Source organism: Prionailurus bengalensis, chromosome A3, assembly GCF_016509475.1.
Source record: "Prionailurus bengalensis isolate Pbe53 chromosome A3, Fcat_Pben_1.1_paternal_pri, whole genome shotgun sequence".
In the NCBI taxonomy this organism is placed as follows: Eukaryota; Metazoa; Chordata; class Mammalia; order Carnivora; family Felidae; genus Prionailurus; species Prionailurus bengalensis.
In genome coordinates this window covers 74,009,397-74,025,618 of record NC_057354.1, presented here as the reverse complement: position 1 = coordinate 74,025,618, position 16,222 = coordinate 74,009,397, and the positions used below count along the sequence as shown (strand labels likewise).

General features: G+C 38.3%; 1 protein-coding gene across 6 annotated transcripts in view; it reads left to right on the top strand.

The window, feature by feature from the left end:
- Positions 1–1,659: 1,659 nt before the first annotated feature.
- The window catches only part of MTIF2 (mitochondrial translational initiation factor 2), a 29,343-nt gene continuing 14,780 nt past the window's right edge, over positions 1,660–16,222 (top strand). The window contains exons 1-8 of one of the 6 annotated variants that reach the window (XM_043603397.1): positions 1,660–1,770; positions 2,065–2,299; positions 3,798–4,023; positions 4,391–4,502; positions 10,038–10,209; positions 10,670–10,830; positions 11,729–11,905; positions 13,708–13,847. In XM_043603397.1, the coding sequence (XP_043459332.1) occupies positions 3,805–4,023; positions 4,391–4,502; positions 10,038–10,209; positions 10,670–10,830; positions 11,729–11,905; positions 13,708–13,847 (981 nt within the window). In that variant the 5' untranslated portion in view covers positions 1,660–1,770; positions 2,065–2,299; positions 3,798–3,804. Of the gene's footprint in view, positions 1,771–2,064; positions 2,309–3,797; positions 4,024–4,390; positions 4,503–10,037; positions 10,210–10,669; positions 10,831–11,728; positions 11,906–13,707; positions 13,848–16,222 lie in introns of all 6 variants that reach the window. The other 5 variants (XM_043603398.1, XM_043603399.1, XM_043603400.1 and 2 more) reach the window with 5 other exon arrangements.

The following is a 16,222-nucleotide window of genomic DNA, read 5'->3' as shown; positions in this document are numbered from 1 at the left end:
CTGTAGAGAGGATTTGTCCCTTCTCCCCTATTCATTCATTCATTCATTCATTCATTCATGCATTCATATCAGCATGAATGCATGTATACTTATTTGATGCTTTGGGTTATAATCTAATACTATTTTATTTTGTTGCTCAAACGTTTCCAACTTTGGCCATTGGGAGGTCTTTCAGGTTGGCTCCTCTGCTCTTTTAACTGCCCTCATTCTTTTGTTTGCTTTTTAGCCACTTTCTTTCTATATTTGGGGGGGTACTGTGTGAACTTTCTACCTTAGTATTATCTTCATTAGAAAAGTATCGATTATTTTCACTTAAAATTGGGGAAAAAAGATATGACCCCTACTTTGGTATTCTACCAATGAACTTCTGCTTGTTTTTCAAGTGCTTGGTAAAGCAAATAAGAGAGCAAAGAACAATTTCTTGCAGAAATTGCACTGCAGTGGATGTTTGTAAATGTAAGTGAAATGATTGAAAATGGAATGAACTTTTATAGTTTTCAAGTGTTTGGGTGTCAGGTTCATTTAAAAAAAAAATTCCAGGACAGAGGTTTCCATTCAGTCATTCAGCCACACTAATTGCACACCTGTGGCAGGCACTGGAAAGACAAAAATGAAAAAGGGGAGAGTTAAGAGGCCAAATTTTGGGAGGGAGGTAACAGTAAGTATGCTTTTGAGTAAGAAACTCTTCTGTACCATATCATTAGCCTAGGGTAGTGTTAGACCTTGAGGACAGAGATAAAACAATACTTATACACTTGAGAAGTGGTGGAGGTTGTGGTCAAGGGGACAGGCCAAAAACATAATGTCCATTCAAGGTGTGGAAATGCTCTGGGAGGAGGCTGTAATATTCGCAACAGCAAACCCTTATTATGAACCAGGTATTATTTTTTTTTAACTTTTTTTTTTTAACTTTTTTAAACTTTTTTAAAAATTTATTTTTGAGAGAGACAGAGTGCGAGCGGGGGAGGGGCAGAGAGAGAGGGAGACACAGTATCCGAAGCAGGCTCCAGGCTCCCAGCTGTCAGCACAGAGCCAGACGCGGGGCTCGAACCCACGAACCCTGAGATCATGACCTGAGCCGAAGTTGGACGCTTAACGAGGGAGCCGCCCAGGCGCCCCTGAACCAGGTGTTCTTATAAACCTTACTGCTATTCTATGAAGTAGCTGCTGTCATTGCCAGAGTGCAGAACCGAAGCACAGAGTTTACATAACGTCCCCAAGCCTACGCACAGGGAAGGAGCTGACACAGGAACCAGCTCTGGGTATCCATAAATCAGGCGACATTTGAAAGAGAAAGCGCCTAACTGAATATACAAACTGGTTCTATCACCACTTTCCTCGCATTTTTTCCTTCTTGTTAGGTATGTGTCTTTCAAAAGCGTATTATTTCTCCACACTTCAGCACCAAGGCCCCTCAAACCCCAGAGTAATAGTAACTTCTCAGAAATGGAAGGGAAGTGTACAAGTGATTGCCGACGACGCGCGCGGCTGATCTACGGAGGCGGCCACTGGTTGAAGTAGCGCTTACCGCCCCCCCCGCCCCCAAACCCCACTCCGCGGCCTCCAACGGGACACTTCTGGCAACCCCAGTCCTCGCCGGCGCAGACACTATGTCTGATTCGGACTTCCGAATTCCGGAAAGGACCGCTTCCGGCGGTACCGGAAGTTCCACGGGGACCGTTTCGGGAACGGACCGTGGGACTGCAATCCCGGTCCGCAAGGTGATCTCCGCCTTACCTCCAGACACCCCGGACCTAACGTAGCAGCAAAGTGAGTGGGGTTCCTTGGCCGGGTCGTCCCGAGGGGGCGTGTATTATTTGCCCTTAAGTGTCAGTGGCACCGATCGTAAACACGGAGCAATCGGAAACCTTTCCGCGTTGCATTTAATCCCTGCGTGACCCCAGCTGAGGTTTAGCGAAAGCGTTATTTGCCCAGAAGCGGCCGGCTGCCCCCCTCTTCCCGCACGTCCCTCCTGCCCTGGGCCCAAGGCTTTCTGGGCCCGGTTCGAGGCGAAGCCACCCCAGAGCCGTCATTCTTATACAATGACTTCTTTTTACCTTTCAGATAAGTTCCAAGGCTGACAGGTCTTACATTCAGACGTTTCCACCAATGCACCAACATCTTTTTTCAGATTCCATGACGAGATCCTAGCTGCGAAAGAACACCGAATTGGGAGTCAGACAGCCTGGGTTCTAGGCCTGACTGTCATTAATTGGTGGTATGACACTGGAGAAATCTTTCTGACCTCTCTGGACTCCCCGTTTTCCTTTTCTATAAAATGAGGAGCGTGGAATAAGTAGTAAGTGAGGTAACTTCCAGTTTCCACACCTGGATTGTTGCCACCAGTGTGTTTTCTAATTCCTGCCTCCAGTTAGCTTTCTGTACTTTGGTTAATCTCCATGTAGGGCCTTTCTTCCCATTCCATCAATCCATGCCCTTGTCAGGTCTGGGTTTAGACTCATTTTAAAAATGTTTCCTAAAGGAATCCCTTTACCTCTTAGTCCACGGACTCGTACCTAAATAAAAATTTTTTTAAGTTTTTTTTTTTTTTAACGTTTATTTATTTTTTGAGACAGAGAGAGAGACAGAGCATGAACGGGGGAGGGGCAGAGAGAGAGGGAGACACAGAATCGGAAGCAGGCTCCAGGCTCTGGGCCATCAGCCCAGAGCCGGACGGGGGGCTCGAACTCACGGACCGCGAGATCATGACCTGGCTGAAGTCGGACGCTTAACCGACTGAGCCACCCAGGCGCCCCTAAATAAAAATTTTTAAATGTGCCATTCTTGAGGTGTTTAATGTGCCTGAGAATCATTATATTGGAACAGTAAACTCTGAACGACAGGACTCTGGCTTATTAAACTTTGAATCAACATCCTCATACACAATGTCTGGAAGATGGTACTCAGGAAATGTTTGCTGAGGAGAATATGTACACCTCACATTATTTTAGTTGCTCCTTTCCTCAAAAACTGTAAAGCAAAGCTGTAGAAATGCAGTCCTGAGAGCAGAAGGAATAGAAAATTCGAGGAGAAAAGTAATTATACTTTTGTTAGTTTTGAACTACACTGAGTTCTGTTGCAGTTTTCTCTCAAGTAAGTCTTGTGTCATTCCAAGAATGATATTCAAAAGGCATTATTCAATAGATATGTATGAAGTGTTCTCTTCCCACTCTAAAGCATCTTCTTTTTGGGAGGGGGTGGTAGGAAGAGGGGAAAATGGTGAGGGTTGAAAGAAGACAATTTCAAGTAGAGCATATGCAAAGGTTCAAAAATGAGATGGCAAGCCATTGAAGATTATGGGGGGAGGGCGTCAAAATAACGAAAGCTTGGAGATAGGAGTGAGGTGCTATAAGGGTGTAAGTGATGAAATGAGAGGTTAGCAGAGGGCAGATAAATAATCCTTAATAACATGTGTTGAAGTGGCACGTGAAATGGGATAATGGCCTGCCACTGGAGGATGTTCAGCAAAAAGAGCTGATGAGTTCAAATTTGCATTTTAGAAAAATCACTCTCGTGATTTTGTTAGTTGATGTTTCAAGAATGAAAAAATCCCTTTGTAAGTTTTATTTCAGTTCTATCATAGTAGAGACATTAACAATAATGATGGTTAACATCTAAAGAGTAGTTATTCTACCTGATTAGAATTCCATCTGATTAGACTGTGAATTTTTTCAGGGCAGAAACCCAGCTTTACTCATGTAACTCTAGCACAATGCTTTTCATGTAGTAGATACCCAATTAATACTTGCTAACTTGATTTTAATATTAACCCAATATTATTTTAAAACTTTTTCCAGGGGAAACATGAACCAGAAGATACTGAAATTGGAGAACTTGATACGATTTCACACTGTCTTTAGGCAGCTGCACGGCCTGTGTCAAAGAAGAATGTTAGCACAGTGGAGTCCTGTGTTTTCATCTGCTTACCCAGTGGGGACAGCTCAGTTCTGCATCCGACCCTGGCAAATAGACCCATTCGTTGGCGCGGCTCTATCTCAATATAGGCTTCTAGTAACAAAGAAGGTAGTTACAGATTTTAGTTACTGTATTACTTGGTCTGAGGTGAAAGTTCCTATAGCTCTGAGTAGAAATTCATTTTGAGTGTTTTGTCTTTATTCCTTAATGCTACACTTGAGGCAGTACATCTTTGTGAAGAAAGAAAGTTTTATTTTGTTGTTCAGTAACGTGGATGAATTTGATTACCTGGAAATCAGTGTATGATAGTGAATTAAGGATGTAGGATTTTAAATTTTAGTCTAAGGTTTAACTACTTATGGGAGTGTTACTTGGTAGAAATAGGAGCTGTGATTGTGGTAGATATTCCAGAATAAATCTACATTGTCACTTAAAGTTTTTTTCTTTCTTCTGTTGCATTCTGAATTTTTAATAGGAAGAAAGAGCACAGAAATCTCCATTGTCCTCACCAAAATTCAAAAAGGAAGTGGAGGTATGGATTGGAATGACTGTTGAGGAACTGGCCAGAGCAATGGAAAAAGACATAGGTGGGTCAGATACTTTTATAAGGAAAAATATGGGAACATGGGACACCTGGTATCTTATTTTCATTGAGACTAAGGCATTCACAGATGAAAATTAGACTGATGGTTTAAAAAGATATCTAATCATTCTACTAGTTTTCACTTTAGGTCATAAACTCTAATTAGTTTCTTCTGTCTTTGCCAAAAATGGTGGAAAAGATTTTATCTGGAGTAACCCTTCTTTCTCAGAAATTCTGTAGGCTTTTAAGTTTCTTTATTTATTTTGAGAAGTGAGAGCATGAGCGAGGGAGGGTGGAAAGAAAGAGGGGAGAGAGAGAATCCCAAGCAGACTCCATGCTGTCAGCACTATGCAGGGCTCAATGTCGCAGACTGTCCGATCATGACCTGAGCCAAGATCAAGAGTTGGTCACTTAACCAACTGTGCCAACAAGGTACCCCAGACTATTTTAATGGGCTAATTAAAAAATAAAATTTTTTAATGTTTTTACTTTTGAGACAGAGAAAAAGCACGAGCTGGGGAGGGGTGGAGAGAGAGGGAGACAGGATCTGAAGGAGGCTCTGCACTGACAGCACAGAGCCTGATGGTAGAGCTTGAACTCAGCTAAGAGATCATTACCTGAGCCAAAGTTGGACCCTTAGCCAACTGAGCCACCCGGGTGCCCCGAGTTTTGTTTTGTTTTTTTTCCTTCTGAGAGACAAAGAGCACTCCAGAGAAGGGCAAAGGCAGAGGGAGGAAGAGAGGGAGAATCTTAAGCAGGCTCCACGCTCAACACAGACCGAATCCAAAGAATATTTTTGGTCTGAAGTACTCTATTTATACTTACTATCCTTTTGTTGTTTTATACTTTTCTGATTTTCTTTTTTTTTTTTTTTTTTTTTGTTTATTTTTGAGAGAGAGTGAGAGAAAGCGTGTGTGCATGCATGAGCCGGGGAGGGGCAGAGAGAGAGGGACGCAGAATGTGAAGCGGGCTCCAGGCCCTGAGCTGTCAGCACAGAACCCGATGCAGGGCTCAAACCCTGAACTGTGAGACCATGACCTGAGATCGTGACCTGAGCGGAAGTCAGACACTTAACCAACTGAGCCACCCAGGCGCCCCTGATTTTCTTTTTTCACTCATTGTGACAATTTCTGTAGTGTCAGCAGAAAAATATTTGTAGTAGTAAATTTTTTTTAAAGCTTAGTTTATTTATTTTGAGAGAGAGAGTGCGAACGCAGAAGAGAGTGAGAGAGTGAGGAAGAGAGAGAATTTCACTGACAGTACAGAGCCTGGATCCAGTGCACAAAGTCATGAACCATGAGATCATGACCTGAGCCAAGACCAAGAGTCGGGTGCTTAACTGACTGACCCACCCAGGCACCCTATAGTAATAACTTTTAATAATACTGTTTTTGTTTATAAATGTATAGCATCGTTGTCATTTTTTAAATTCCTTCATTGCACTCTTGGTGCATTTATTACCGATTTAAGATTATTGGAACAAAATTTGAGTTTTCATTATAAGCTGACAATAAAATTCAGTAAATAAGAAATAGCCTATTATTGTAGCGAAATAAAGTGACAAGTGAAGCAGACTCTTGGCAAAAAGAAAAACAATTAATAATAATAACTCATATTACTGAGCTGTTACCATGTACCAATACTTTATGTATATTAACTCATGTAATTCTCATAATGCACAAGAGTTAGGTATAATTATTATCCCTATTTGTAGGTTGAGAAACTGAGGCATGGAGAGGATGAATAATTGCCACAGTTAGTATATGGTAGAGTAGGATTTGAACTCAGGGAGTATGGCTACAGAGGTCATGCTTTTATTCACAGACCAAATTATCTCTCAAGAATTGTTATTTTGTAAATTAGAGCAGAGCTGTAGGGCAGAGCTAGAACTGTAATATGTTTCCAGCCTGAAAGTGCCACCACTCTTTGTATATGTGCATCCTCACAAAGAATAGAAAATTGGCCCAGTCTTGCATTTTTATAACTTTGCAGTTGGATTATATAATCATTTTAGAAAACTTTAAGAGAACAAATAGATATGACTGTATCATTGACATTTTTTCCAAGGAAAACTATATTGGTAGGATTTTATAGATAATATTGATAATATACTTGATTTTTAAAACTTTTATTGTTGGCAGTTTTCATACATATATGAAAGCTGTAAGAATGGAATATAAGTATAATGTATGCAGAAGCCAGTGACAATTATTAATATATCATTTATTCCATAAATATTTCTGTATTTATCACTAAAAGATGAGGATTCTTTTTTTTTTAACATCCCCCCCCTCACACACTCCCATAACTATAATAATTCCTCTGTGTTACCAAGTAAATAGTATAATTGAAATATGAATTTAATCACAGATCAGTGTTCTAGACCCAAAACTGATATGCCATGATTTCAATAAAAGCTCTCTATTTGAAGCTTATTTAATATTATATTTACTTCTCATTTGAATTAAAGATGGTGAATATTTTTAACTACTAAATTAGCAATGTGAGTATATATTTTTTCCTTTATGTCAATTAAAATAACTTAGGATGTAATATCTGTGGTTGAAATGCTTTGGGTACTTTTCTATTTGTAAATATTTAAGTCTTAGATAAAGATAAAATAATATGTTAATACTAAATGCATTTAATATAAAGGGAAAGAGATTATCTTTGTATAAGCTACCTTTCAAAAGTTTAGGATATCAGGGTGCCTGGATGGCTCAGTCAGTTAAGCATCTGACTCTTAATTTTGGCTCAGGTCATGATCTCACGGGTCCTGAGATCGAGCCCCGCATAGGGCTCTGTGCTGATAGTGCAGAGCCTGCTTGGAATTCTCCCTTTCCCTCTCTGTTACTCTCCCCTGCTCGTGTGCATGCCCACTCACTTGCTTGCACTCTCTCAAAATAAATAAATAACATTAAAAAAAAAAAGTTTAGGATATCATATTGGAAAAGTATTTACTGGATTATTAGGGATTTTAGCATTGTTAGAATTGTATTCATTATAATGTGTATGTTTAGAATTTTGTTCTATGAGAGCATATCCATATAGAAAATTTGCATTGTATCTTTTTTTTTTTAAAGTTTTATTTATTTAAGTAATCTCTACACCCTGTGTGGGGCTTGAACTCATGACCTTGAGATCAAGAGTAGCATGCTTTTCTAACTGAGCCAGCCAGGTGCCCCCGTATCATTCTTTTAAAATATATTTTCTTGGGAAAGGATGTTGTGGGATTATATATAGGAAAAGATTTCTTGGCATTATTACAGAATAGGATCAGTGATAAGTGGAGCTGGCTTGCACCAACTTTTGAGTTGCTAATTTATAAGGAAGTATGTGAGCTTCCATTAAAAATCATAAACATAAACAAAGGTAACATAAATCATAAACAAAGGTAATAAATACTCCTTAAACCCCTTCGGTCTTGGGGCACCTGGGTGGCTTAGTTGGTTAAGCATATGACTCTTGATTTTGACTCAGGTCATGATCTCATGGTTTATGAGATAGAGCCCCATGTAGGGCTCTGTGCTGACAGCTTGGAGCCTGCTTGGGATTCTCTCTCTCCCTCTCTCCCTCTCTCCCTCTCCCCCCCTCCCCCCCTTTCCTCCCCTCTCCCTCCCTTTCCTCCCCTCTCCCTCTCCATCTCCCTTCCTCTCTCTCTCCCTCTCTCCCTTCTTCTCTACCCTTCCCCACCCTCAAAATACATAAGTAAACTAAAAAAAAAAAACAAACCTCTTTTTATTTTACTGCATTTTGCTATGTGTTTTTGAGGTGATTTATGCCTATGTACCTATATGGTGGAAATTCTATATAATGGTATGCTACTGTGCATCTCTTTACATCTCTGTGTTCAGTGATTTCATGTTGATAGCTGAAATCAACCATCTGGGAGTATTTGCACTGTGGAAATTGGGAAATGCTATAATAATCAGGGTGGTTTTTTTTGTTTTGTTTTGGAGAGTCTTCTGAGTAAACATTTACCTGCACACTACTGCATAGGATATTCTTTTAGTATAATGTTCTGTTTATTTGAGGATGCCTTTCTTTCATATGTGTCTCTCAGAATACATATTTAAAATTTTTTTCAGTGTTTGTTTTTGAGAGAGACAGACAGACAGACAGACATGAGCGGGGGAGGGGCAGAGAGAGAGGGAGACACAGAATCTGAAGTAGGCTCCAGGCTCTGAGCTGTCAGCACAGAACCCAATGCGGGTCTGGAACTCATGAGCCATGAGATCATGACTTGAGCTGAAGTCAGATGCTTAAATGACTGAGCTACCCAGGCGGCCCTCAAAATATGTATTTAAAGGGTGATTGAACATCTGGAAACATAAAACTTATTTCATTGACCGATACATTCATTTATCATCCACAAGGAAGTATGACTGAAATGAAAACAAAGTACATTATGTAAAATAGAATACCAAGTAAATATTTTTCTTACATTTCAAGACTTTTTGGAGACCATAAATAGATAACATAAGTAAATTAATTAATTATATGTGTGTGTATATACGGAGATTGTGTGTGTGTGTGTGTGTGTGTGTGTGTGTGTGTGTACATACAGTTGATCCTCGTTATTTGAGGATTTTGTATTGGAAGATTCTCTAAAATGTATTTGTAGCCCCAAAATCAGTATTCACACTGCTTTTGCAGTCATTCCTGGAGATGTGTGGAGCAGTGAAAAATTTGAGTTACCCAATTCCACATTCCTAGCTGAGGTTCAACAAGGCAACATTCTGCCTTCTTGCTTTAGCTCTCATGCTAAACTCAAACAAGTGTCATTTTGTGGCTTATTCAGTGCCACATTTTTACATTTTTATGCTTTTTGTTGATTTTGCTGATTAAAATGGCTCCTAAGCATAGTGGTGAAGTGTTACTAACTGCAAGAAAGCTGTAGTGTGCTTTACAGAGAAAATGCATGTGTTAGGTAACCTTTGTTCATGTGCTGTTTTTAGTGCTTTTGGCTGGGCGTTCAGTATTAATGAATCAACAGAATACATTAAATAAGGTGTCTTAAAACAGAAACACGTAAAACTAGGTATGTATTGATTGCTAATGAAGATGTGACCAGGAGCTGAAGGAACCTACTAACCTTATATTTTTCCTTGGAATGATGGTTTAGTAGTTGCTAATGCAGTATTCATGGCAAGTTTATAGAACAGAACTGCTGCAAATAATGAATATCAACTATATATACATACACATATGTATAGACATGACATATGTAACTACAAGTTTTCAAAGAACTGCTCAATATTAAATGTATACAATATGCCTAATAATGTTTTGTTGGTGGCTCAGATCATTCATAAGGTACATATTCACATATTTATGAATATGTAGAAATGTTAATATAAATGAATCATATTTTAAAGATTATTTTCTTTTCAGCTTATTTGTGGTTTGTTAACAGAGGAACAGCTTACATAGTTAATTCCTCTCATTGAGTATACTGTTTATATTGAGATTTATTAATAGAGGTCACTTTCGTGAACATTTATTTCATGATTCTAAAAGGTTTTTCTGTCCCACCCAGATTGTGTGTATGAAGCTTTAATGAACACTGCTATTGACATAGATTCACTCGAAGCACACTCACATTTAGATGAAGTCTGGATCAAAGAAGTGGTAAAGAAGGCGGGGATGAAGTTAAAATGGAGCAAATTAAAACAGGACAAAGTCAGAGAAAATAAAGATGCTGTAAGAAGGTAAAACTTAACCATGTATATTGCGGAAAGAAGACCACTTAGTTTTACTTACACTTTATAATGGAAAGATTTGCTTTAAAATTTTTTTTGCAATTAAAGTGACATGGGAATATAGATTAAACTTTTCTTCGAAGTGTTTAAAACATCAGAGTGTTTAAATATATTCAGGTTATCAAACTCTAAGGGTTGTTTTTCTTAGTTTGTTGAGTGTATATATTGACCCTGAATTTAAAAATTTTATTCAGTTCTGCTTGTTGTTTTGAAGATGCCAACTGTGCATGGGCAGTCATTACATGTTTTGTCATAGGTTATTTTATGTGTGGAAGGGGAAGATAGTTATATCTAATCAAAGCTGAATGTTGGATTGTATTGTTAGTGGTAGTTCACAGAGATGACTGCAAACCAATTCATTGGCTATAAAGATATTTAAGAAATGAAACTCCTTTGCTGTTAATTGTAGGCCTCAGGCAGATCCAGCTTTATTAACCCCAAGGTCCCCAGTTGTTACTGTAATGGGCCATGTTGATCATGGGAAAACGACGTTACTCGACAAACTGCGAAAAACTCAAGTGGCAGCAATGGAAGCTGGAGGCATCACTCAGCACATTGGTGCCTTTCTTGGTATGACCCAAATTACCTTACAGTGTGCTTGGGAATCACACATACTGTTTTCTTAAACCAAGTGTCCTAACGTGAGATACACAAATTAAAAGTAAAAGGAAAGTCTAAAGCTTAAGGCTGTTGGTCTGATGAAATATCGAGCAGCTGGTTAATAAAGCTTATTTTGTACATTCTATAAGAAGAAAATTATATTTTTATTCTGGAAATTCTTAGTTTGGCTTAATGAACTTAAAATTGTTCAATGCCTGGTTACAATAATGTTCATAATAATAATTAAATAGCAGCTACCATTACTGAGCAACTAGCATGTGCCCAGCACTGTGGTGTGTGGTGTGGTGAGCCCCTTATTTATATGCTTTATTTTTATCTTCACAACATCACGAAGTACGTATTAATACCCCTGTTTACAGATAAGGAGGCTGAGGCTTGGATAGGTTATTTGTTCTAGATATACAGCTAATAAATGGCAAAGCTAGGATTTACATCCAAGGCAGGGTTTGGGCTGGGTTTGGGCTCAAATCCTGAGCTACTGTGTACTAAATTGCCTTTTGCTTAAGGCAATTGTGTAGCTAATGAAAGGGAAACTTCCTATATAACTATCAGTCTGTTCTGTCTCCAGAATAGATACCAGTTGGTACATTTATGAAAATATGTTCTAAAAATATAAAAAGTTTTACTTTGAAATTATAACATGAAAAGAAAACACTAAAGGTTTCACTGCTTTGTTATCATTTTTCAGTGTGAAATAATGATTTGTATTGTTCCCAATTAAAATTAATGGGAGGAATAAATTATTTTAAGGAATTATTGATTCTATTTGATAATTTCACATATATTCCTTTGTATTAAGAAAGCGCACATTTGAGTCCTTAGTATTTTTGGATTTCTGTTTCCACAGTGTCTCTGCCTTCTGGGGAAAAGATCACCTTTCTTGATACTCCAGGACATGCTGCTTTCTCAGCAATGAGGGCCAGAGGTGCTCAGGTCACTGACATTGTCATATTGGTCGTAGCTGCAGATGATGGAGTGATGAAACAAACTGTAGAATCTATTAAGCATGCCAAAGATGCTCAAGGTACTATGTGGCTGATTATGTGTATCAGGAAAGCAGTTGCTTTTTTTTTTTTTTTAAAGATCTACAAAAAGTCACTATTCTGGTGCCCTGTACATGTAGCTCATTTAATCTACCTGGCAATTCCAGGATTATTATGCCTGTTTACAGATACAGCTCAAAGATGATTGAATTGTTTTCCCACAGATGTAACTACTAAAAAGAGTGTAGCAGGAGTCAGCTGGGGACCTGTGACCATAAATACAGTCCTTCTAATACTGTTTACTTAGTTGGCATGGTGTGAAAATGTAATAACCGCAAATGACTTTTTAAAAACGTTTTTGTTATGGAAATGTTAAATAATTATAAAGGTAAGAATAGAATAATAAACTACATACCCATCACCTGTTAACATTAGGAGTTGCAAAATGGTTATATTCTAATTCTGTTATTCCTTGTTCATTTATTATCTTGAATTCTTCTCTAAAGAGAAACTTTTTCTTCGTATGCTTTACATAAATTCTTAGAGGTATAAAATTGAAACTTTTAAAAAATCACTTCTCCATTTAGAAACTGTGGTAATAGCTACTACCCCCCCCCCCCAACACATACTTTGTTCATTCATTCTTATTCTGATATTACCCTACACTCACTGAGAAAACACTGTTATCCTGAGAAAATGTACCTTGATGGAGTGCATCATATTCCCTTACATTTGTTGGCAAGAGAAAAAAAAGTTTGAGAATCACTGTCTACGCCAGTTCTTAACAGCATGAAAACTAAGAACCGAGAATGGCAGGAACTGCCTCCAGTTACAGTTAATTTGCAACGTGTCCACATTTGAAATCTGCTCTTTTAGCTTCCAGTGTTACTCTCTTTTCTTTTTAATTCTTCAAAACTGCCTTTGTGGAATGGACTATGTTCTTAATGAACATAGGGAATATTACAACAAAAAGAAGAGGGTGATAAATTTGCCAGGGGTCCATAGCAAAGCAGTTGGTTGAGATAGGATAAATTTCTTACAACATGCTTTCTATTCCTGTTCTCTTGTCCCTTAAGTTCCATCTCATCCATATGGAATGTACTTTTTCATAATAGTAGGTTGTGGATAACTTTTTTGTTTCTGTTTTCAATTTTTCTTCCTTTGATACCTGAGAAAATTGTAGCACAGTTGGTGAAACCCAACCAGAGAATTATCTCCTAGCATTTTATGTGATTTGTCTAATGATCAAGACAAGTAGATTATAAGATTATTTGGTTCATTTGTTCAGTAAACATTTATTGAGAATCTACTATATGTCAGTCACTAAAGTATATATTAATAAAGAATTGCCGTAAATCCTGAAAGAAAGTTTACAACAGTGCTACTTCGTTTCAGCCCAGGGTAAGATGTTGGGTTTCAGTGAGTTAATAGCTCCTCAAAAGAAGAGGCAAATGATCTAGTGGTGTTAGAATTGAATTAGAATCTTTTCTGGACTTTTTAATTTTCTTTCTGCAGATTATCTTCAGTGTAATTGCTGATCTTGCTTTCAGGCTTACAGATAGGCCTTTTTCTACCCAAATTCTGTTTTTGTTTGTTTGTTTGTTTTCATCTTAGGTATCTATTCTTAATTCAGAATCTGCTTATAATTACAATTTTGACATCTCGCATCCAGAATCCTCCTTTATGTGCAGAAAGATGAGGGGGTCTAAAGCAGGTCTTTTAGGTCTTTCTTGTAGTTTAGTACATCTACTCAGTAAAGAGAAAGCTAGAAAAGGTTGGTGTCTTTCACTGTGAATACCTGGAATTGAAGGTATCCTCATTTGCATTCTTTTTAACTCTTCAGTTCCTATCGTCCTTGCTATAAACAAATGTGACAAAACTGAGGCTGATCCTGAAAAAGTGAAAAAAGAACTGCTAGCTCATGATGTAGTGTGTGAGGATTATGGAGGTGACGTTCAAGCAGTGCACATCTCTGCACTCACGGTAAGTGCAGGCACCTCAGAGATGATGTGTTAGGTTGGGACTGCTGTTCATAATGCACATAGGGGACTATACCTAAAGAACATCTGGACATATATAATTTCTGTTGTTTAAAAACCCTTTGTGTACTAGGCAAAGCTAGCATCATTATCTTGGTTTGGCAGATTAGGAATTCGACTTTCTGGGGTGCCCAGGTGGCTCAGTCAGTTAATTGTCCGACATTGGCTTAGGTCGTGATCTCACAGTTGGTGAGTTCAAGCCTTCTGTCGGGCTGTATGCTGATAGTCCAGAGCCTGCTTCAGAACCTCTCTCTCCCTCTCTTTCTGTCCCCTACCTCAAAAATAAATAAACATTAAAAGAAAGAAAAAAAGAAATTAGGCTTTCTGAGGTCAGTCACCAGTCTAGGGTTATACAACAGAACAGTCAGGAATCAAGTCCAGACCTAATGTTTTTCTTTTTTTTTTTTTTTTTTAATTTTTTTATGTTTCGTTTTTTATATTTTTGAGAGAGAGAGAGCGAGCAGGGGAGGGGCAGATGGACGAAGACAGAATCTGAAACAGGCTCCAGGCTCTGAGCTGTCAGCGCAGAGCCCAATGCTGGTTTGAACTCACGAGCAGTGAGATCCTGACTGGAACCAAAGTGAGATGCCCAACTGACTGAGCCACCCCAGGTGCCTCCTAATGCTTATTCTAAGTATAAGAATACGTGGTGGATGTTGTAGGCATAGCGTAATAGTAAGCTGCTGAAGACTATTTTAAGCAGAAATGAAATCCAATTTGTAATAAAAAGTACTTGATTTTATACTGAAAAATTACAGAATAGGTTTTAGGGCATTTAAGAGATATTTAAACATAAAAATTTCACTAATACAAAGATAAAACATTTGGGTTCAGTTTGTTATTGATTGATTCAATGTTTCCATGAATTAAATTGCCATAAGTTTTGTTATTTATGATGAATTCCATTTTCTTTTTTTTTTTTAACGTTTATTTATTTATTTTGAGAGAAAGAGTGTGAGTGGGAGAGGGACAGAGAGAGGGAGAGAGAATCCTAAGCAGGCTCCATGCTGTCAGTGCAGAGCCTGAAGTGAGACTAGATCCCAGGAACTGTGAGATCATGACCTTAGCAGAAATGAAGAGTTGGATGCTTAAAGCCAACTGAGCCACCCAGGTGCCTCTCCATTTTCCTTTAAATGACCAATTATTCTTTTCTGATTGAAAAACACCAAGGAAGCTGAGTACCTGCTTTGTGACAGCATTTTGCAGTTCTCCTTTCCTGTACAGGTTGCTGCTAAGTAACAATTTCCTTTTTTGTCCATTCTTATCATGTTCCATGGTTCATATATAATCTACAATACTTTTTTTTCCAGATCACTTACTGAGGGGATGGTACTGTATTTGGCCACCTTCCTCTAATTAAGTCTCATTTTATCTTTAATTTTCCTAAATTTGTTACTTCTAGGATGCTTACTTTTTTTTCCAGATCACTTACTGAGGGGATGGTACTGTATTTGGCCACCTTCCTCTAATTAAGTCTCATTTTATCTTTAATTTTCCTAAATTTGTTACTTCTAGGATGCTTAGCAATCATGCCTTCATTGATATTGAAGCCAGGCCTCTTTTTCTCTGAAACTCTGAAATGCCACCTTGCTTTATTATGTTTCCACTATACCTCAATTGCTGTTGCACTCTGAAAGCCAGATGGCAAGATTAAAACATTTGAAGACACAGCCACCTTTTCTGCCCAGATACCTTGAGATGAGTAGGTAAATGTAAAGCTGCTTATGCATGGCAGAGATGATTTCTGGGGAATGGAGGGAATTGGGAGGGTGTGACAGAAAGAAAGATGAGGCCTTTTTTTCCAAGTAGAGATAGAGGACTATTTCATGCAAAGAAACACCCCAGCTCTACTTTTCAGAGTAGCATTTTGTAACTTTAAATCAATACTGGGAATATTTGGATGGGTAAGGAAAGTATTGTTTTGTATTGTTTACAAACAACTTGTGTCCGTTGTTTTATACTCTGACAACTGAGCAGCCTCTTAACTGACAGAGAGTGGAAAAATCCCTTGCCCATCAGTTTGAGTTCCATCGTCAGTTAATCAGCTGTGTGATCTTGGAGCCCTAGAATGCCTAGTAACCATAGATCATTAAAGGTGAAAGAATCATCTAATCAAGCTTCCTCATTTCCAGTTGAGGAAAGGTGATCCAGGGAGGTGAACTGATTCTTCAAGGTTACACAGCTGGGTAATTACAGAGTGTATCTTAGACACTGGGTCTAGTTTGTACTTTTTCTCCTTATTAATAAGAGTAAGTAATGTTTGATTTACTTATTTTACAGCATTCTTGAGTGGATCAAATGAAATAATAGATGTGAAAG